At 45.1% G+C, this 21940-nt stretch overlaps 1 protein-coding gene across 17 annotated transcripts in view; it reads right to left on the bottom strand.

The window, feature by feature from the left end:
* Positions 1–21254, bottom strand: part of ppip5k1b (diphosphoinositol pentakisphosphate kinase 1b) — a 68920-nt gene extending 47666 nt beyond the window's left edge. For 5 of the 17 annotated variants that reach the window (XM_029668603.2, XM_029668608.2, XM_029668609.2 and 2 more), the window contains exons 1-13: positions 21145–21254; positions 14873–15543; positions 14363–14570; positions 13881–13971; positions 13694–13779; positions 12167–12321; positions 11779–11880; positions 10782–10943; positions 10047–10168; positions 9539–9640; positions 4885–4971; positions 4436–4511; positions 4000–4109 (exon numbers count right to left, since the gene is read on the bottom strand). In XM_029668603.2, the coding sequence (XP_029524463.1) occupies positions 4000–4109; positions 4436–4511; positions 4885–4971; positions 9539–9640; positions 10047–10168; positions 10782–10943; positions 11779–11880; positions 12167–12321; positions 13694–13779; positions 13881–13971; positions 14363–14570; positions 14873–15040 (1469 nt within the window). In that variant the 5' untranslated portion in view covers positions 15041–15543; positions 21145–21254. The remainder of the gene's footprint in view (positions 1–3999; positions 4110–4435; positions 4512–4884; positions 4972–9538; positions 9641–10046; positions 10169–10781; positions 10944–11778; positions 11881–12166; positions 12322–13693; positions 13780–13880; positions 13972–14362; positions 14571–14872; positions 15544–21144) is intronic. The other 12 variants (XM_029668610.2, XM_029668615.2, XM_029668617.2 and 9 more) reach the window with 5 other exon arrangements.
* Between the last annotated feature and the right edge of the window lie 686 nt (positions 21255–21940).

The raw sequence follows: 21940 nt of genomic DNA, 5'->3' as shown, positions 1-21940 counted from the left end.
AGTTGAAGTCGGAAGTTCACATACACTTAGGTTGGAGTCATTAAAACTCATTTTTCAACCACTCCACAAATTTCTTGTTTACAAATTATAGTTTTGGCAAGTCGGTGAGGACATCTACTTCGTGCACGGCATAAGTCATTTTTCCAACAATTGTTTACAGACAGATTATTTCACTGTATCACAATTCCAGGGGGTCAGAAGTTTACAAAGACTGTGCCTTTAAACAGCTTGGAAAATTCCAGAAAATGATGTCATGGACCTGACATCCTTTCACTCCCTCCTCTCTACATTTTCCTCTTCTCTCTCTGCTGCTAAAGCCACTTTCTACCACTCTAAATTCCAAGCATCTGCCTCTAACCCTAGGAAGCTCTTTGCAACCTTCTCCTCCCTCCTGAATCCTCCTCCCCCTCCCCCCCCCCCCTCCTCCCTCTCTGCAGATGACTTCGTCAACCATTTTGAAAAGAAGGTCGACGACATCCGATCCTCGTTTGCTAAGTCAAACGACACCGCTGGTTCTGCTCACACTGCCCTACCCTGTGCTCTGACCTCTTTCTCCCCTCTCTCTCCAGATGAAATCTCGCGTCTTGTGACGGCCGGCCGCCCAACAACCTGCCCGCTTGACCCTATCCCCTCCTCTCTTCTCCAGACCATTTCCGGAGACCTTCTCCCTTACCTCACCTCGCTCATCAACTCATCCCTGACCGCTGGCTACGTCCCTTCCGTCTTCAAGAGAGCGAGAGTTGCACCCCTTCTGAAAAAACCTACACTCGATCCCTCCGATGTCAACAACTACAGACCAGTATCCCTTCTTTCTTTTCTCTCCAAAACTCTTGAACGTGCCGTCCTTGGCCAGCTCTCCCGCTATCTCTCTCAGAATGACCTTCTTGATCCAAATCAGTCAGGTTTCAAGACTAGTCATTCAACTGAGACTGCTCTTCTCTGTATCACGGAGGCGCTCCGCTCCGCACTGCTAAAGCTAACTCTCTCTCCTCTGCTCTCATCCTTCTAGACCTATCGGCTGCCTTCGATACTGTGAACCATCAGATCCTCCTCTACACCCTCTCCGAGTTGGGCATCTCCGGCGCGGCCCACGCTTGGATTGCGTCCTACCTGACAGGTCGCTCCTACCAGGTGGCGTGGCGAGAATCCGTCTCCACACCACGTGCTCTCACCACTGGTGTCCCCAGGGCTCTGTTCTAGGCCCTCTCCTATTCTCGCTATACACCAAGTCACTTGGCTCTGTCATAACCTCACATGGTCTCTCCTATCATTGCTATGCAGACGACACACAATTAATCTTCTCCTTTCCCCCTTCTGATGACCAGGTGGCGAATCGCATCTCTGCATGTCTGGCAGACATATCAGTGTGGATGACGGATCACCACCTCAAGCTGAACCTCGGCAAGACGGAGCTGCTCTTCCTCCCGGGGAAGGACTGCCCGTTCCATGATCTCGCCATCACGGTTGACAACTCCATTGTGTCCTCCTCCCAGAGCGCTAAGAACCTTGGCGTGATCCTGGACAACACCCTGTCGTTCTCAACTAACATCAAGGCGGTGGCCCGTTCTTGTAGGTTCATGCTCTACAACATCCGCAGAGTACGACCCTGCCTCACACAGGAAGCGGCGTAGGTCCTAATCCAGGCACTTGTCATCTCCCGTCTGGATTACTGCAACTCGCTGTTGGCTGGGCTCCCTGCCTGTGCCATTAAACCCCTACAACTCATCCAGAACGCCGCAGCCCGTCTGGTGTTCAACCTTCCCAAGTTCTCTCACGTCACCCCGCTCCTCCGCTCTCTCCACTGGCTTCCAGTTGAAGCTCGCATCCGCTACAAGACCATGGTGCTTGCCTACGGAGCTGTGAGGGGAACGGCACCTCAGTACCTCCAGGCTCTGATCAGGCCCTACACCCAAACAAGGGCACTGCGTTCATCCACCTCTGGCCTGCTCGCCTCCCTACCACTGAGGAAGTACAGTTCCCGCTCAGCCCAGTCAAAACTGTTCGCTGCTCTGGCCCCCCAATGGTGGAACAAACTCCCTCACGACGCCAGGACAGCGGAGTCAATCACCACCTTCCGGAGACACCTGAAACCCCACCTCTTTAAGGAATACCTAGGATAGGATAAAGTAATCCCTCTCACCCCCCTTAAAAGATTTAGATGCACTACTGTTCCACTGGATGTCATAAGGTGAATGCACCAATTTGTAAGTCGCTCTGGATAAGAGCGTCTGCTAAATGACTTAAATGTAAATGTCATGGCTTTAGAAGCTTCTGATTTGAGTCAATTGGAGGTGTACATGTGGATGTATTTCAAGGCCTACCTTCAAACTCCGTGCCTCTTTGCTTGAAATAATGGGAAAATCAAAAGAAATCAGCCAAGACCTCAGAAAAAAAATTGTAGACCTCCACAAGTCTGGTTCATCTTTGGGAGGAATTTCCAAACGCCTGAAGGTATCACGTTCATCTGTACAAACAATAGTACGCAAGTATAAACTCCATGGGACCACGCAGCCGCCATACCGCCCAGGAAGGAGACGTGTTCTACCTCCTAGAGATTAACGTACTTTGGTGCGAAAAGTGCAAATCAATCCCAGAACAACAGCAAAGGACTTTGTGAAGATGCTGGAGGAAGCAGGTACTAAAGTATCTATATCCACAGTAAAACGAGACCTATATTGACATAACCCTGAAAGGCCGCTCAGCAAGGAAGAAGCCACTGCTCCAATAACGCCATAAAAAAAGCCAGACTACGGTTTGCAACTACACATGGGGACGAAGATAGTACTTTTTGGAGAAATGTCCTTTGGTCTGATGATACAAAAATAGAACTGTTTGGCCATAATGGCCATTGTTATGTTTGGAGGATAAAGTGGGAGGCTTGCAAGCCGAAGAACACCATCCCAACCGTGAAGCACGGGGATGGCAGCATCATGTTGTGGGGATGCTTTGCTGCAGGCGGGACTGGTGCACTTCACAAAATAGATGGCATCATGAGGGTGGAAAATTATGTGGATATATTGAAGCAACATCTCAAGACATCAGTCAGGAAGTTAAAGCTTGGTCGCAAATGGGTCTTCCGAAATGGACAATGACGCCAAACATACTTCCAAAGTTGCGGCAAAACTATTATTCTGACATTTCACATTCTTAAAATAAAAGTGGTGATCCTAACTGACCTAAGACAGGGAATATTTACTAGGATTAAATGTCAGGAATTGTGAAAAACTGAGTTTAATGTACTTTGGCTAAGGTGTATGTAAACTTCCGACTTTAACTGTATATATTTTAAACATACTGAAATGACTCTGGGCCTTTGTATTTGATCCAACCAAGAATGTTGTCCTTGGTTATTGTCAATGAGGTGCTAATGGTAACTGGTTAATATGCAATCCAATACCATTATCAACGGGCTCAAACAGTAAGCCTACATATAGTACACAGAGGATGAGAAGAGTGAGGAGGAGGGCGAAGGGATAGTGAGAGGAATTACAGGGCAACTTTCAGAACGACATGCATTGCAGACAACAAAGCACTCTCCCAAACGCACGCGGGCACACGCACACTGCTGTGGCTAGTGTTCCCTGATTCTAAGTGCAGTATAACATCCCTCATCATTCTGAATAGGGGTTAATGCTAGCAGTGGTTACAGTGAGTGCGGAGAACAAGGAGGAGTGAACCTCTTCCTTTATAAGGGACAGGGGGGGGGGGGCGCGTACTGAATGTCATTCAAGCTGGATTCCCTTTGGAGAGATAGAAAGGAGGGAGGAAAAGAGATAGGGAGGAAAAAAGTTAGAGACGCATGGAGGAGGGGGGTGTTCACAAAGTAAATGTGAAATCTACTAGGCTGGAGTGGGCTTAGTGAATAAGGCTAATTCAATCTGTGTATTGGGCTACAGACACACACAGGAGGTTTCTACCTTATGCATGGTCGATAAAATGGACAGATCAGGGCATGATGTGTGTGTGTGCCTATAACCCAGCCATAAGTGTCTCACTCACATCTCCAGGACAGTCTTGAGCTGCTCCAGTTTACCCTTCTTCTCCTCGATCTCACAGTCTGTGTGCTGCCCCAACTCAGCCAGTAGGAGCCGGGCAATGTCCAGCACCTCCTACACACACACACACACACACACACACACACACACACACACACACACACACACACACACACACACACACACACACACACGACTGACATCAGTCAAACTAATTTGCCAAAGTGCTTAACAGCAACCAAAGCCTTAACCCCTACAAAGAGCAAGCGAAGGCAACAGTGGCCAGGAAATACTTCCAGATGGAAGAAACATTGACGAACTGGATTAGAAGTAGAGGCCATACACAGCACTACCATATTGTCGTAAATAGAGTTCCCCTCAACAGAGGAACACACTGCAGGTTCCTGGGTTACAGGCAAAGAAGAGATACTTGGACTGACCTGTAGCTGTTTGGGCTTCTTCAACTTCAGTTTCCCTGACTTGTACCCTCCGTACTTATCAAACAGCTCAAAGAACCTGAAAAAAGACACAACGAAAACAACATTGAGAGACAACAAGACTGGGGAAGGTGATTTACAAGTTGTATTTGTTATATGACGTTGATCAGAAAGTCATTAAACGTTGTGTGTCAAATTCTGTCCAGTGGGAATGGGGTGAGGGGGCATTTGGGGAGCATGAAGACGTATCCACTGGGAATGGGGAGAGGGGGCATTTGGGGAGCATGAAGACGTATCCACTGGGAATGGGGAGAGGGGGCATTTGGGGAGCATGAAGACGTATCCACTGGGAATGGGGAGAGGGGGCATTTGGGGAGCATGAAGACGTATCCACTGGGAATGGGGAGAGGGGGCATTTGGGGAGCAGGAAACAGGAAGATGTACAGACTCACAGAGGGTGTCTGACTTCCATCTTCATTTTCTGTTTGGGGGTGCGGTCTCCGTGGCGGATGATGGCGATGACACAGCGCAGCTCCATCCTGCGGGACAGGTGACATTAAGGTTGCAAAGCTTTGGATATCTTACCAAAGTTACTGGAATACTCAGTAATTTATACTTGAAAAACACACAAACATACAGTTGAAGTCGGAAGTTTACATACACATTAGCCAAATACAGTTAAACTCAGTTTTTCACAATTCCTGACGTTCAATCCTAGTAAAAAATCCCTGTCTTAGGTCAGTTAGGATCACCACTTTATTTTAAGAATGTGAAATGTCAGAATAATAGTGGAGAGAATTATTTATTTCAGCTTGTATTTCTTTCATCAGATTCCCAGTGGGTCAGTATTAGTATTTGGTAGCATTGCCTTTAAATTGTTTAACTTGGGTCAAATGTTTCAGGTAGCCTTCCACAAGCTTCCCACAATAAGTTGGGTGAATTTTGGCCCATTCCTCCTGACAGAGCTGGTGTAACTGAGTCAGGTTTGTAGCCCTCCTTGCTCGCACATGCTTTTTCAGTTCTGCCCACACATTTCTATAGGATGAGGTCAGGGCTTTGTGATGGCCCCTCCAATACCTTGACTTTGTTGTCCTTAAGCCATTGTGCCACAACTTTGGAAGTACGCTTGGGGTCATTGTCCATTTCGGAAGACCCATTTGCGACCAAGCTTTAACTTCCTGACTGATGTCTTGAGATGTTGCTTCAATATATCCATTTTCCTGCATCATGATGTCATCTATTTAGTGAAGTGCACCAGTCCTTCTTGCAGCAAAGCACCCCCACAACATGATGCTGCCACCCCCGTGCTTCACGGTTGGGATGGTGTTCTTCGGCTTGCAAGCCTCCCCCTTTATCCTTCAAACATAACGATGGTCATTATGGCCAAACAGTTCTATTTTTGTATCATCAGACCAGAGGACATTTCTCCAAAACATACAATCTTTGTCCCCATGTGCAGTTGCAAACCGTAGTCTGGCTTTATGGTGGTTTTGGAGCAGTGACTTCTTCCTTGCTGAGCGGACCTTCAGATTATGTCGATATAGGACTTGTTTTACTGTGGATATAGATACTTTTGTACCTGTTACTTCCAACATCTTCACAGGGTCCTTTGCTGTTGTACTGCGATTGATTTGCACTTTCACACCAAAGTACATTCATCTCTAGGAGACAGAACACGTCTCCTTCCTGAGGGGTATTGACGGCTGTGTGGTCCCATGGTGTTTATACTTGCATACTATTGTTTGTACAGATGAACCCGGTACCTTCAAGCTTTTGGAAATTGATTCCAAGAATGAACCAGACTTGTGGAGGTCTACAATTTTTTTTCCTGAGGTCTTGGCTGATTTCTTTTGATTTTCCCATGATGTCAAGCAAAAAGGCACTGAAGGTAGGCCTTGAAATACATTCACAGGTACATCTCCAATTGACTCAAATGACGTCAATTAGCCTATCAGAAGCTTCTAAAGCCATTATTTAACTTTCTGGAATTTTCCAAGCTGTTTAAAGACTTCATGCATGTAAACTTCTGACTCACTGGAATTATGATACAGTGAATTATAAGTGAAATAATCTGTGTCAAGTCCTCACCGACTTGCCAAAACAATAGTTTGTTATCAAGAAATTTGTGGAGTGGTTGAAAAACTGAGTTTTAATGACTACAACCTAAGTGTATGTAAACTTCCGACTTCAACTGTGCCTATATACACATAAATTCATCAAAAAAAGAAACTGCCCTTTTTCAGGATCCCGTCTTTCGATAATTCGTAAAAATCCAAATAACTTCACATATCTTCATTGTAAAGGATTTAAACACTGTTTCCCATGCTAATAAACAATTAATGAACATGCACTTGTGGAACGGTCATTAAGACACTAACAGCTTACAGACGGTAGGTAATTAAGAATGATTTCCTGCAAGACAGGAATGTCAGCGTTCTGCCATGGTCAGCGAAGAGCACGGATCTCAATCCCATTGAGCACATCTGGGACTTGTTGGATCGGAGGGTGAGGGCTAGGGCCATTCCCCCCAGAAATGTCTGGGAACTTGCAGGTGCCTTGGTGGAAAAGTGGGGTAACATCTCACAGCAAAAACTGGCAAATCTGGTGCAGTCCATGAAGAGGAGATGCACTGCAGTACTTAATGCAGCTGGTGGCCACACCAGATACTGACTGTTACTTTTGATTTTGACCCCCCCCCCCCTTTGTTCAGGGACACATTATTCCATTTCTATTAGTCACATGTCTGTGGAACTTGTTCAGTTTATGTCTCAGTTGTTGAATCTTATGTTCATACTAGAGGTCGACCGATTATGATTTTTCAACGGCGTTACCGATGCCGATTATTGGAGGACCAAAAAAGCCGATGCCGATTAAATCGGCCGATTAATTTGTATTTTTTTTGTTGTTGTAATAATGACAATTACAACAACTGAATTAACACTTATTTTAACTTAATATAATACATCAATAAAATCAATTTAGCCTCAAGTAGATAATGAAACATTCAATTTGTATCTAAGTAAAAACAAAGTGTTGGAGAAGAACGTAAAAGTGCAATGTGTAAGAAAGCTAACGTTTCAGTTCCTTGCTCAGAACATGAGAACATATGAAAGCTGGTGGTTCCTTTTAACATGAGTCTTCAATATTCCCAGGTAAGAAGTTTTAGGTTGTAGTTATTATAGGACTATTTCCCTCTATACCATTTGTATTTCATTAACCTTTGACTATTGGATGTTCTTATAGGCACTTTAGTATTGCCAGTGTAACAGTATAGCCTCCGTCCCTCTCCTCGCTCCTCCCTGGTCTCGAACCAGCAACACAACGAAAACAGCCACCACATCGAAGCAGCGTTACCCATGCAGAGCAAGGGAAACAACCACCCCAAGGCTCAGAGCAAGTGAAGTTTGAAACACTATTAGCGAGCGCTAACTAGCCAGCCATTTCACTTCAGCCACATCTCGGGAGTTGATAGGTTTGAAGTCATAAACAGCGCAATGCTTGACGCACAACGAAGAGCTGCTGGCAAAACGCACGAAAGTGCTGTTTGGATGAATGTTTACGCACCTGCTTCTGCCTACCACCGCTCAGTCAGATACTTAGATACTTGTATGTTCAGTCAGATTATATGCAACACAGGACACGCTAGATAATATCTAGTAATATCATCAACCATGTGTAGTTAACTAGTGATTATGATTGATTGTTTTTTATAAGATAAGTTTAATGCTAGCTAGCAACTTACCTTGGCTTACTGCATTCGCATAACAGGCAGTCTCCTTGTGGAGTGCAACGAGAGAGAGGCAGGTCATTATTGCGTTGGACTAGTTAACGTTAAGGTTGCAAGATTGGATCCCCCGAGCTGACAAGGTGAAAATCTGTCTTTCTGCCCCTGAACGAGGCAGTTAACCCACCGTTCCTAGGCCGTCATTGAAAATAAGAATGTGTTATTAACTGACTTGCCTAGTTAAATAACGATTAAATAAAGGTGTAAAAAAGTACAAAAATAAATAAATAGGCGCCCAAAAATACCGATTTCCGATTGTTATGAAAACTTGAAATAGTCCCCATTTAATCGACCTCTAGTTCATACAAATATCTACACGTTAAGTTTGCTGAAAATAGTTGACATATACATACGCACACAGTATACATTTTTTATATCCGTGTCAATTACTGTCCATGAGTCTCTAGTGGATAGACCATATGGTTAACAATGGCATTATTTTCAAATAATTCCACAACTCTTCCAACTATTTTACTTTCAACTCTTCCAACTATTTGTTGAACACTTTTGTGGTTAATACATGATTCCATATTTGAGGTCTTCCCTATTATTCTACAAAGTAGAAAACAGTAAAAATAAAGAAGAACCATAGAATGAGTAGGTGTCCAAAGTTGACTGGTACTGTATATTACATGCGATAAGGCCACACAGAGGGCCAGAGATAATTCCAGACACCTGTGATAATCTGAAGTACCCAAAAAGGCCACTAGGAGTCATGTTATAAAATTCCCCCAAAAACCTTGAGTTATCACATGCTGGTAGTTTACTGGTAAACTTAGAAAGCTTCCAGTAATGTACCCTCCCTTTGCAACTCTAGGTGACATTACTGATTTGTTTATTGTATTCATCCTTTATTTAGTCAGGAGAAATCGTGATGAGGGTTTAAAAAACACAAAAAAAACATAGGCAAATGGATATGGAAAACAGTGTTACACCTGGTATGAAGCAGGATCCTCTAGGAATACGTGAGTTTGCTGCGGGAGCTAACACAAGTCTTCAAGTTTCAAGAGAGGTTAGCCATCACGTGAGTATAGTTCACTAAACCACCTCTGTTAGACGACATCTAGTAGAAAAGAGCAGGAAGAGGAGAGAAAAGAGCAGGAAGAGGAGGAGAGAGAAGGGCAGGAAGAGGAGGAGAGAGAAGGGCAGGAAGAGGAGGAGAGAGAAGAGCAGGAAGAGGAGAGCAGGAAGAGGAGAGCAGGAAGAGCAGGAGAGAGAAGAGCAGGAAGAGGAGAGCAGGAAGAGGAGAGCAGGAGAAGAGAGAAGAGCAGGAGAAAGAAGCAGGAGACGGAAAGGAGGAAGAAAATGAGAAGAGTACTCACATGGTTCCTGAGGTGGTGGGGACTATAGGTATGTCCTCAGCCTCCATGGGGATGGACCAGGGGATGTGGAACTGAGGGGCCAGCTCTCGCATCACCATGTTCCTGTGGGGGGGGGGCAACCAATGGAGTGAGCTAGAGCAATATTTGAGTTCTGACAACCGATGGAGTGAGCTAGAGCAGTATTTGAGTTCTGACAACCAATGGAGTGAGCTAGAGCAGTATTTGAGTTCTGACAACCAATGGAGTGAGCTAGAGCAGTATTTGAGTTCTGACAACCAATGGAGTGAGCTAGAGCAGTATTTGAGTTCTGACAACCAATGGAGTGAGCTAGAGCAGTGTTTGGGTTTTGAAAACGAATAGAGCGCGAGTTTGGATCCTGTCCAATTCAAGGAATGACATATGGCTTTAGATACCCAGCTGATCCTTGAGTGTCAAAGTGTAAATCAGGGGTTAAGCTGTAAGGATGACCGATAGTTGACCCCTCAGCATGACAGCTAGCCGCACCTACCCCAAGACCTTGGCACAGTCGTCATAGTACTTCATGGAGTTCTTCACAAAGCTGAAGCCATTGACGTCACAGACGAATGAGTGGCCATTCGCTCTCAAGAGGTCGAAGCCACACACCGTTTGCTGGGAGTGGAAGAATGCGTCAGTCAGCCATTCAAACTGAATGTAGCCAAATCAAGTCAAGTGCTTATTAAAGTGCTTCTTAAAGTTGCAATATGCAGAAAATCACTTGGCTATTTCCTGGTTGCAAAAATTGGAATAGTTTGTCTAATTTCAGTCTATGTGACAAAACAAGCCATGCATAGTGTAGAAAATCATTGTACCATCTAAACCACTGTGAAATATAGCATTTTCAGCTGTTTGAAGCTGGTGTACAACACCAAAAGTGAAAGACGCAAAAGCATAGGAATAGCGCACAGCACAGATCTACTGCTTAGACTGAGAATGACTTTCTATAAAACTCACATTTCTATGTGAATTTGGTCAGATCGCCCCAAATATTTAAAGACGGCTCCTACCATCATCTTCTTTCATTCATCTGCACTGATCAGAAAATACATCAGTGGCTTTCAGCTATCCGGCTCCTGCACAATCATTGCAGACGAAGGAAATAAGACGAGGTTGAGGAGAGGAACCATCTTCAGACTATCGGGATAGTTTTAAGAAGTTTAAAGGCTTCCGGTTGATTTGGAGAGAAGACAAACGCAGAGTGGTCTGATCGGTTGAAAAGCCTCACCTTGAAGGCCAGGCAGACCTTGCGGGCCACCAGTTTCTCCATGGCGGTGAGCATGACAGGGTAGCGGATCTCCTTCCCCTCGCTGTCCCGCTCCACCTTACCGTCCAGGGCCGGGGACTTCCTTGCCTCAGCATGGGCATAGTCAGGACCCACTGTGTACACCTGATACGACATCTTATTATACACACAGTCAGGTCCCAGTGTTCACCTGATATCATATCATACACAGACTAGCAGTACTCCGCCCTTACGGGCAGTACATCATTGGGTATGAATCATTTCTTTGATTTGCATCAAACACCTTTTTGGTCTCTGGATAGGCTATACCAGTATTCTCAGCTCCCGAGCATTTGAAAAACTCCCATAGGCCTATTTCCCCTGAGATCATTGTTTATTGTGCACTTGTTTTCGCTTTAAAAAATGATGTTGGCCTACCATGGGGTGGCAAGTAACCTAGTGGTTAGAGCGTTGGACTAGTAACCGGAAGGTAGCAAGATCGAATCCCCGAGGTGACAAGGTAAAAATCTGTCGTTCTGCCCCTGAACAAGGCAGTTAACCCACTGTTCCTAGGACGTCATTGAAAATAAGAATTTGTTCTTAACAAACTTGCCGAGTTAAATAAAGAAATACAGTAGGGCTCCAGACTAACATTTCCCCCCCTCGTGCTGCCACTAACATTTCCCCCCCTCGTGCTGCCACTAACATTTCCCCCCCTCGTGCTGCCACTAACATTTCCCCCCTCGTGCTGCCACTAACATTTCCCCCTCGTGCTGCCACTAACATTTCCCCCCCTCGTGCTGCCACTAACATTTTCAGATGATGTCGCCAGCCTATGATCACGGCCACGCAATAGAACAAAAATAAGAATCATGTTATGAAGTCATTCACACTGCTATTGCCATGGTATGATTCAGGAAATCATTTGTTACATCTAAACAGGTCCAAGCAGGAGACGAGAAGACACGGCTCGCACACCAGCACACACTTAAGATGATACCTTGACATCAGTGCCGTCCGTTGGCATGAACTCCTCGTATATGTAGGAGCCAGTCTTCCTCACACAGCTCTCTGGGGAGTACACACTGCTGCGGCTCCCTATCTACAGGAGAGAGGGGATCATTCATATACTTATGAGAGCGCTTGATTCCGCCTGACAGATGGGCGGGGTTTGCACTTTTGGGACGATTTCCATGGGTTTCATTCGGTCAGGCAAGACCAATCAAGTGCAGCTACAATATTTCAAATGGAGGGCTAAAAGTTGGAGTACCGAGTGGGTATAAATGAGTATCAGACCTTTCTGCACGGCATGGCTCCTAAAGCTTCCGCTATCGTTTCAACAGCATGACCCATTTGAAGCCAACTGTATCGCCCTAGTCCCTCAGTACCTTTCTGAAGAGTCTCTGGCTGCCCCCTCCAGCTGAGGTGGGGTAGTAGATGTAGACATTGTGGTCCTCTGCGCACACGGGCTTCTCCACAAAGGGCTTGGGGAACACCTCCCCGTTCACCTCCACATGATCCTCCCCCTCGACCAGGTTACATTCTGGGAGGCAGACACACACACAGCAGTCATTTAGAGACAGAGTTCAATCAGGGTCTAAAAAAGCACACTTGAATGAATGCCCCATTCCAAATTGGACTATAAAACCCTACTCATAGGCGCAATTTAGATCCGAAAGGATTGGGCAGGTGTTCATGTTCATAGCCTTCATCTTCAATAGAATAGGCCTACAACTATTGCAACCCTTTAAAGCAGCGGTCGCCAACCTTTTGTGAACCCGTCAATTCTGGTCTTCGTTTTGACAGTTTGTTGCAAAAGTGCTATAATTTGGGTATTTTAGTAGTACATCTAGCTCTTTTTGCCCCTGGCGCATCAACTCCACTGAAATCGTGACGTAGAGGCACCTTGAGAAAGTTCCTCTACGTCATCTCAAGACGGTATGAAATACACCCCCTTCTAGATGTGCTGGGTGGTACCACCTCAAGGTTTACTATGAAAGCAGGTGACAGCATGCCTTATTTGGCAATGGTCCCGGTTAGCGGAGTAAGCAAATATATATTCTTTGCATGATGCTTCCTTGACTAGACTACTGACGTTACACTAAATGTTTAAAAAGCCAGTAAGGCACATTTCCGTGTACGGCCAAATTCAACGTTCTTGCTTGCCTTTTCATACGCAGCTGCGCTTTTACGGAGGGGAGGGGGGTACATGTATGCTTCGAGGATTATACGTTTATATTCTTAGACATATCGGCATATTTTTCCCGAACCACCGACTGATCGGGTGACAGTCCACTAAAACAGGGGTCTGATAGTTCAATGGTTGGGAGTATCATTTTTATTTTTCAAATCCTTTATTTACAATATTCATCCCGTGCCCACACACCTCTACCACGGGAAGTTCAAGCATACCTGTGCTAGGCTTCGCCCCGGTAGTAGTTTTTTTATTACAGTGCCCAAGAGCAATCGGTGTAAATTTGACCATTGGAAAAATGAGCTACCGCGTAAATACTGCAACACGGGTTGGATTGAGCCCCTCATCTTCATTTTCAAGGAGATGATTGCACTTTTCTTCCCAACACGCAATGAATGTGAATTTCAAAAGATTTCCTTTGCGCACCACGGCAATAGGCGTCAGGAACTCAGTGCCTTCCCACTGTGAGCCAACTACCCAGAGCCGTATTTGCTCGCAATGCACATCAATTTCTTATTTGACTGTGCGAGTGGACTTTGATAAGTATGCTTTAGTGAGAGTGTTGGAACCAGTTACAACTACATTTACAGACAAAGGGTTTTAAGTTTGTTAATTTTCTCATCTTGGCTCCCAGAAGCAAAACGTGTGTCCACACGAGCCAGCTGATCGATTTAAACGGTAACAGTCTGTCACAAGAGACTAGTTGTGTTGTAACACTCACCTTCAGGTCTGTCTGGGTCTCGGGTTAACACAGCGTAACGAGGAAGGTCAATCCCCTCCTCCTGCAAGATACGATACACCTCCCTCCTGAAGGGGACATGAGACAAAACGTTTACTGACGGAGCAAGTCAACAGACTCGGAGACAAAGTAGGAGCAGGAAGTTGAGCGTGTGTGTTCCCCGGTATACCTGTCTTGTATGTAGTACTGCATGTTCAGGTCATTGATGAGAAGTGGGTTTCTGAGGTTGGCGTACTCTACCGCTTTGTCCAATGGGAAACCTACGAAGCCACCCCCCATACACGCATTCATATACACAGAACACAACCACGTTATTACAGGAAATGGAAGAAAATTCCTCAACCATTACATTGTCATTCCATTGGTCTGTATACTGGTGTCCTAAATATATTTCCATTTCCCCATGTTTATTTTCCCTTTCTGATCCTTCTCCTAAGATGTACCCAATTTAAACCAGGACAAGTCAGACGTACACTATGACTAAACATGAGCAAGACGGGAATGACTGTGTTGGGTATGTACAGATTGTATTCAGTGTATACTTACTGTACATTGGCGTGCATATACATTATACACGTTAATCTGTGCAATGGGCGTGCGCACGCCAGTACCTGATGCACGTAATCGTATGCGGTGGGTGCACATACGTACGTTCGTTTGTACCTTTGGAGTGGAAGGAGACGAGGCAGTCGCACAGGGGCCATTTGTCCACGGGCTCGTTGAGGATGACCTCCTCGGGGAAGATGACCACGGTGATGTACTCAAACTTACACAGCCTTTCCATGATCTGGGTCATGGGCTTGGACTTGGACTTCTTCATCATGGAGCAGATGCCCACCACGATCTGCCTCTCTGGAGGCTGGGCGAACAGAGAGGAAGGGAAAGAGGTCACTCCGCATCTTACTGTTTGTAATGTGCTGTACATGATGTGATTACTTGTGCGAGGTGAAGCCTAAGCCAATTTTCCATCTTTCCTCTGTCCGGTCATCTCTCCTCACCTCCTTCTCAAAATGCATTGAAGGAGAAGGTCTGAGGAGAGGGACCTTGGATCTTTATCTCCAATGCGGTTTGAGGAGGTGGCGAGGAAAGAGGAAGCAAGGAATCAAGTAAAGACGAATTGGGAAAGGGCCTCTTTCTCGCCATCTTCATGCACCCACTTACCGAGTCGTAATCCTCATCCTCCTCTTTTCCCTGCCCCTCCTCCTCTCCTTTTCGCATCTCTCCCTCATTCTTCATGCCTCCTTCCTCTGGGCCTTGATGACCTTCATAGGCAAACACAGACGTGGGATTCCCACTCTGGCCCCACCCCTCTCCTCCAGGCTCTGACATTGAGAGAGTGGGGACGTCACTCAAACATCTGCCACTCGAAGTTCCGGCGCATCTTTGCGTGCCAGTACACAGTAGGAGGGTGTGAGGTAATAAGAGGGAAGGCTCAGATCACCTTACCGACAACGGGGAGTAGGCACTGGTAATGCCTTTTTAAAATGCCCCTCAGGGGTTGATGAAGGTGTAATGAATTGGTGAGGGGAAAGACTCAGGAGGGTGGAGACGGTGGTCTGGGAGCACCAGGTTTACATAGAGGAAAGTGCTGAGGTAGTAATTCGAGGGGAGGGTTCTCATGGGTTAGGAAGCAAGCTCTAGGATGTTGACTTGGGGTGAGGTAAGTAGTCAGGGGTGAGGTAGGTAGAGGACAGAGCCCGAGTTGGGGAAGGAGTAACCTCCCTGTGTCAGGAGAGCGGTCTCATTCTGAAAAGTGGCATCACTCTGGCCTGAGGAGGATGAGATGAGCGGTTCACAAAAGGTTCCTCCACAGTCTCACCATCAGTCACCACCTACAGGAGGACAACACAGAAAGGCAGAAGCAGATAATGGCACTACTATGGTACAGAACATGTAAAAGATAAAACCCTGTAGAGACATGGCTCAGTGCTTGTTACAACGTCAGCAGGCTGTCTAATAATGCTGCCTCGTCTCTCTACACTCAATGTGTTTGGGCAATTCCACAGTAACGGAATTACACTTTTCAGTCTTTTCAGTTCCCTGCAGCTAGCGACTCAAACGGGACAGTTTTATCTCTTTATCTCTTCATTCGAAGACTCAATCGTGGACATTCTTACTGACAGTTGTGGCTGCCTGCGTGATGTATGGTTGTCTCTACCTTCTTGTCCTTTGTGCTGTTGTCTGTGCCCAAAAATGTTTGTACCCTGTTTTGTGCTGCTTCCATGTTGTGCTGCTTCCATGTTGTGCTGCTGCCATGTTGTGCTGCTGCCATGCTGTGTGGTCATGTGTTGTGCTGCTGCCATGTGCTGCTGCCATGTTGTTGTCATGTGTTGTGCTGCTGCCATTCTGTGTGGTCATGTGTTGTGCTGCTGCCATGTTGTTCTGCTGCCATGTTGTTGTCATGTGTTGTGCTGCTGCCATGTTGTGCTGCTGCCATGTTGTCCTGCTGCCATGCTGTGTGGTCATGTGTTGTGCTGCTTCCATGTTGTGCTGCTGCCATGTTGTTGTCATGTGTTGCTGCCATACTATGTTGTTGTCTTAGATCTCTCTTTATGTAGTGTTGCCTCTCGTGGCCTTTTGGTAGGCCGTCATTGTAAATAACAATACGTTCTTAACTGACTTGCCTAGTAAAAATAAAAGGTTAAATTAATACAAATACACTGACAAATTTGAAGAAATACCATAGTATTCACTTCAAGGGAGTCTGCAAAACCTCTGAAAAGGCTCACAGTCACCTGCATCTTTAGCCAACAATATTTCCCTCCAATGACAGAATTCAATGACTACACTAACCCCCAAAAATACAACTCAGGTAATCAAACATTTTGGCTTGTATCTCGTAAATACCAGGGTTTTACATTTTTTTTTAAACAGTGGACTTGAGTGTAAATTAAAACATAACCAAGAGGAGGACTTGTCCTCAGTCAGTAGCCTGCCAGAACTGGTTCCTGTCTCTTTTAGCAATGCCCTTCCCCGCCCACCAAACAAAACAGCTGACTTCCTGGGAAAATCTCCAGAAACAGCCAGCCTAGCCCAGATCATATCACCGCTCACAGAAGCCAGCCAAGAGGCTCATAAGGCACTTCCTACACAAGGCCATGACCGATAGGGCCTTGGTAGTTGGGAACAGACTCAAAAAAATTGTCAGATCCCAGTCACACTCCCAGGACAGACAACTAATTTCACAATATACTATATCACGCTATAGAATGCTAGCACAGACAGCTCGTGTCCACACGCATATCAACTTCGTCACACAAAACGTGTGAACATGGGTAAGTCTGGTCCCCAGAATAGCCTGCCCTTTACTCAGTGTGTTGAAAGGGGAAGAGGCATAAGAGGACGCGGAGCGAGGAGGGTGGCCGGTAGAGAGCATATTGGGTGCAGAGGCCTACTCTAGTAACGGCAAACAAGCATAACTCCTCGCTCTCCTCGAAGGCGTTGACAGGCCACACTAAACCATGTGGAAGCCCATCTTGGCCACCCGAGGTCAGGGAAACACACTCGGGGAAATAAACAAACTCATAAATACGCAGCTACAACAACAGTGTAAAGACAGTCGACGCCGCCATCCTCCCTAGACACACAGTAGTAAGGCTATTTGGTATTGAGTGACTGGGAAGATCGGACTACTGAAGCGATAACGATAAATCAAAACGACACGTTTATAACATGAATGTGCACCACTGCTTTATTTATTATTCTTTAAACTACTACTAGTTTACCGGTACTAGAGGTCAATTTGTCCCATTAATAATCAAATCAGCATATTAGCAAACTTATTTCATTTCAAACTTTACATTTCTACTTATCGTGGTGAACAGTTCGCCCGCGGTTTATCATCCCAGCTCTATGACGGTTGAGCACCTAGTGTTGATGGCTGACTAGCAATGCCCTTAACTGGTCAAGTTTGTCAGGAGTTTTGAGTGTTAAGCCCATTGTCTGTCTGTCGGCACAACACTAGCCTTGTTTCTCATCTCCAATCCTCTGTTCCTCACTGTGCTTCAGTCATCCCTTTGCCTCGCCATCAAATGTTTCTCGGATTCTTCATTCAAAAAAAAGGCACTGCGTCCTTTGACGCCTATGACTAACAAACCAAAAGGCCTGATTGAACACGTCCCCATCTCCCTTTGGCATCGCCCAACCCACCATCTGACAGTGAGTCACTTCCGCCACCCAAATTTGGGCGGCCCCAATAAAAGGCCTTTAACCTTTGAGACCGTATCCTGTAGAAAGTCAGGCCGCACAGTTTATGATAGGGGTGAAATCATTAGCGGAGCGCTCACAAAAAGCCTCTATCACACTCAGTGAGAACAGGCCCGATGACACAGGAAATGTCTCTGCAAATAGGAGGAGCCACATACTGTCCATTTAGGCTGTTTACTTTTCATACAGGGAGTGAAGAAGACTGCGAAGACAGGCACAGTCAGAGTATTGTCGTCTGCCACTTGCCATTTACTTGTGAATTTTGAAGCCAGCATAGACGTGTTTACTATGAAAACACAAAGTATGCCATCATATGCCTAGTGAGTCATATAGCCTAACAGTTACTATCAGTGCACGGCGACTGAAGAGCCTGTCAGTGCAGGTGATCAGTTGGTTATCAGCAAAGCCTCTAAATCATTAAATAAACTGTTAATGATTATGTTCAATAGTCTGGGTTAGACTGGAGGACTGAACCTGTCGAAGACGAATGCCAATACCTCATTCCTCATCCTCGGCCACCAATCACAAAAATAGCCAAAACCCACAAGTTCTCCATATCCCAACACTCCCTCACTCTGAAGGGGCAGTACTGCAGAGGACAGACAATACATGAGGCTTTGAGGAATGCATGACAAATAATTACTGTACAAACAAAGATGCCCTCTGGGTCATTCAATCTCATGACTCTCTTTATTCATGGTTTCATAACTTCATTGTGTGAATTGTTTGCATTTGATTGTTAGTGTACAGTGCAGTCGGAAAGTATTCAGACCCCTTGACTTTTTCAAAATGTTGTTACATTATAGCCTTATTCTAAAATTGTTTTATATATATATATATAATAAAAACACATGCATAGAAAGATCTCAATCTACACACAATACCCCATGAATTCAAAACAGGTTTTTAGACATTTTTGCTAATGTATTGAAAAAAACGACTGAAATATCACATTTACATAAGTATTCAGACCCTTTACTCAGTGCTTTGTTGAACCACCTTTGGCAGTGATTACAGCGGAGTCCTCTTGTGTATGACGCTACAAGCTTGGCACACCTGTATTTGGGGAGTTTCTCCCATTCTTCTCTGTAGATCCGCTCAAGCTCTGTCAGGTTGGATGGAGAGCGTCGTTGCACAGCTATTTTCAAGTCTCTCCAGAAATGTTCAACCGGGTTCAGGTCCGGGCTCTAGCTAAGCCACTCAAGGACATTCAGAGACTTGTCCCGAAGCCACTCCTGTGTTGTCTTGGTTGTGTGCTTAGGGTCATTGTCCTGTTGGAAGGTGAACCTTCACCCCAGTTTGAGGTTCTGAGCACTCTGGAACAGGTTTTCAACAAGGATCTCTCTGTACTTTGCTACGTTCATCTTTCCCTCTAGCCTGACTATTCTCCAAGTCCCTGCCGCTGAAAAACATCCCCACAGCATGATGCTGCCACCACCATGCTTCATAGGGTTGTTGCCAGGTTTCCTCCAGATGTGACACTTGACAATCAGGCCAAAGAGTTAAATCTTGGTTTCATCAGACCAGAGAATCTTGTTTTTCCATGGTCTGAGAGTCCTTTAGGTGCCTTTTGGCAAACTCCAAGTGGGCTGTCATGTGCCTTTTACTGAGGAGTGGCTCCGGTCTGGCCACTCTACCATAAAGGCCTGATTGGTGGAATGCTGCAGAGATGGTTGTCCTTCAGGGAGGTTCTCCCATCTCCTCAGAGGAACTCTGGAGGTATGTCAGAGTGACCATCGGGTTTTTGGTCACCTCCCTGACAAAGGTCCTCTTCCCCCAATTATTTATTTATATATATTTGTACCTTTATTTAACTAGGCAAGTCAGTTTAAGAACAAAATCTTATTTACAATGACGGCCTACAACGGACCAATTGTGCACCGCGATATGGGACTCCCAATCATGGCCGGATGTGATACAGCCTGGATTCTAACCAGGGTCTGTAGTGATGCCTCTCACACTGAGATGCAGTGCCTTAGACTGCTGCGCCACTCAGGAGCCCTAAAATAAGTAGCAGCGGCGGGACTGCTCAGTTTGGCCGGGCGGCCAGCTCTAGGAAGAGTCTTGGTGGTTACAAACTTCTTCCATTTAAGAATGATGGAGGCTACTGTGTTTTGGGGGACCTTCAATGCTATAGAAATGCTCTGACATGCACAGGGACCATATTTAAAACAGTTGTGTGCCTTTCCAAGTCATGTCCAATCAATTGAATTTACCACATGTGGACTCAAATCAAGTTGTAGAAACATTTCAAGGAAGATCAATGGAAACAGGATGCACCTGAGCTCAATTTCGAGTCTCATAGCAAAGGGTCTGAATACTTATGTATATAAGGTATTTCAGTTTTTATTTATAATAAATTAGCATGGTCATTATGGAGTATTGTGTGTAGATTGATGAGGGGAAAAATCATTTAAATCAAATTTTAGAATGAGGCTGTAATGTAACAAAATGTGGAAAAAGTAAATGGGTCTGAAAACTTTCCGAAAGGACTGTATAACAATTCCCCATTACATATATCACCAGTAGTACATTTACCGCTAATTCCTATCAATTCTAATCTACAATGTTTGCTACTTTGGTTAAGGTAATTATTTTTAAGGCATTCAAATGTATTATTCCAGTCTTCCCGTTCTCATTGCCTGAGTGGACACATTGTTTGCAGAGTGCACAAGCTATGCTTCACTTGTGAGAAACAAGTTTGTTTTGCAGTATAACTGCATTTCAAGTGCAGTTAACTGCAGTTAATCTGCAATCACTGCATTCAAAATACCACAGTTGACTGCGGTTACTGCAGTTTCAAAACGGCAATCTTTTTTGTAAGAGCCAGTCTGAGAGGAAGTGATCTACCTACATTACACAAGAGGAAAGCAAGGAAATTGTCGAACACTGAAACAGAAGTCAAAATAGCCACGAATGTTTGTTAACATTTTTTTTTTTTTAATCGTTTGGAAATACGCTTTGGAAGCGGTCTGTCACGAATGGTTCGTGTATGTTCCTGTCAAGAAAGTGTGCCGCTTTTCAATGAACTCTACTGTGTACACTGTGACAACCTCGCCTCAGTGCCTAACGTTAATTATTTAGCGTGGCAATACATATTACAACGCAGACCACTGCAGCCTATACTTCGTTACAACGTAACTAAGTACACTTCACATTACAGCCAACCGCAATATCGATTAAGAATAGTGTAAGAAGTGTTGCGGTCTTAAAATACAGTTACTTACTTATTGATCATTTGAGTTATAACCAGCTGTCAAGTTCTTTGTCCTTTGATAGTTGTTTTGTTGTGCAACCGCGAAAGTTGAGCACGGCAATGTTTTTCTTCTTCTTAAACTTGTATTGGCGGATCGCAACCGTGAGGTCTATACACCACCACCTACTGTACTGGCGTGTGATGCCGGCCACGGCCTCCCTATTCATCAATTCAGCTTATCTAGCGCTGTTTACACCTACTGTTCCAGAGTGTGACTATATTAAACTTCGTAGAAAAATTGCCCCCCTCAACTAACCCTACACCCGTTTCCACTACTGGGACGACAGGATACTATCGCTCAACACAGCTTGTAACTATTCTGCAGTTAAACCTCATACACCCAAGTACTTCTCTGCAGCTGCCAGCACCACAGCAATTTATGACATTTAAGTTCCATTTCTGCGGTACAGTTGATAACCATTGCTATGAATGCTAAATATTCAACATTACTGTAGCACATGTTATTCATATCACATTTTATTGCTCTCTGCCTCTTAGACTTCCTCGCCCTGGACCCATCTTCCTCTACCACTCTCTTCATTGCCTCAGTATATGACACCTTCTGTATTACTCTGATCCTGGCAACCTCAACATACTGTTCTCTCAACTGACACTGCTGATCTCCAGCACCATGGGTACCCGTACAGTTAACACACACAACCTCTTCCACCGGTAGTACACAATCCATTGTCTCATGCTCTCACATCCTAACTTAACTCTGTCGGGTAAAGACTCTGCATCAAAACTCAGAAGAACAGACAATGTCT

This window comes from Oncorhynchus nerka, linkage group LG9a (genome assembly GCF_034236695.1).
Source record: "Oncorhynchus nerka isolate Pitt River linkage group LG9a, Oner_Uvic_2.0, whole genome shotgun sequence".
NCBI classification, from domain to species: domain Eukaryota; kingdom Metazoa; phylum Chordata; class Actinopteri; order Salmoniformes; family Salmonidae; genus Oncorhynchus; species Oncorhynchus nerka.
The sequence above is the reverse complement of the archived record's forward strand: the minus strand, read 5'-3'. Positions and strand labels throughout refer to the sequence as shown.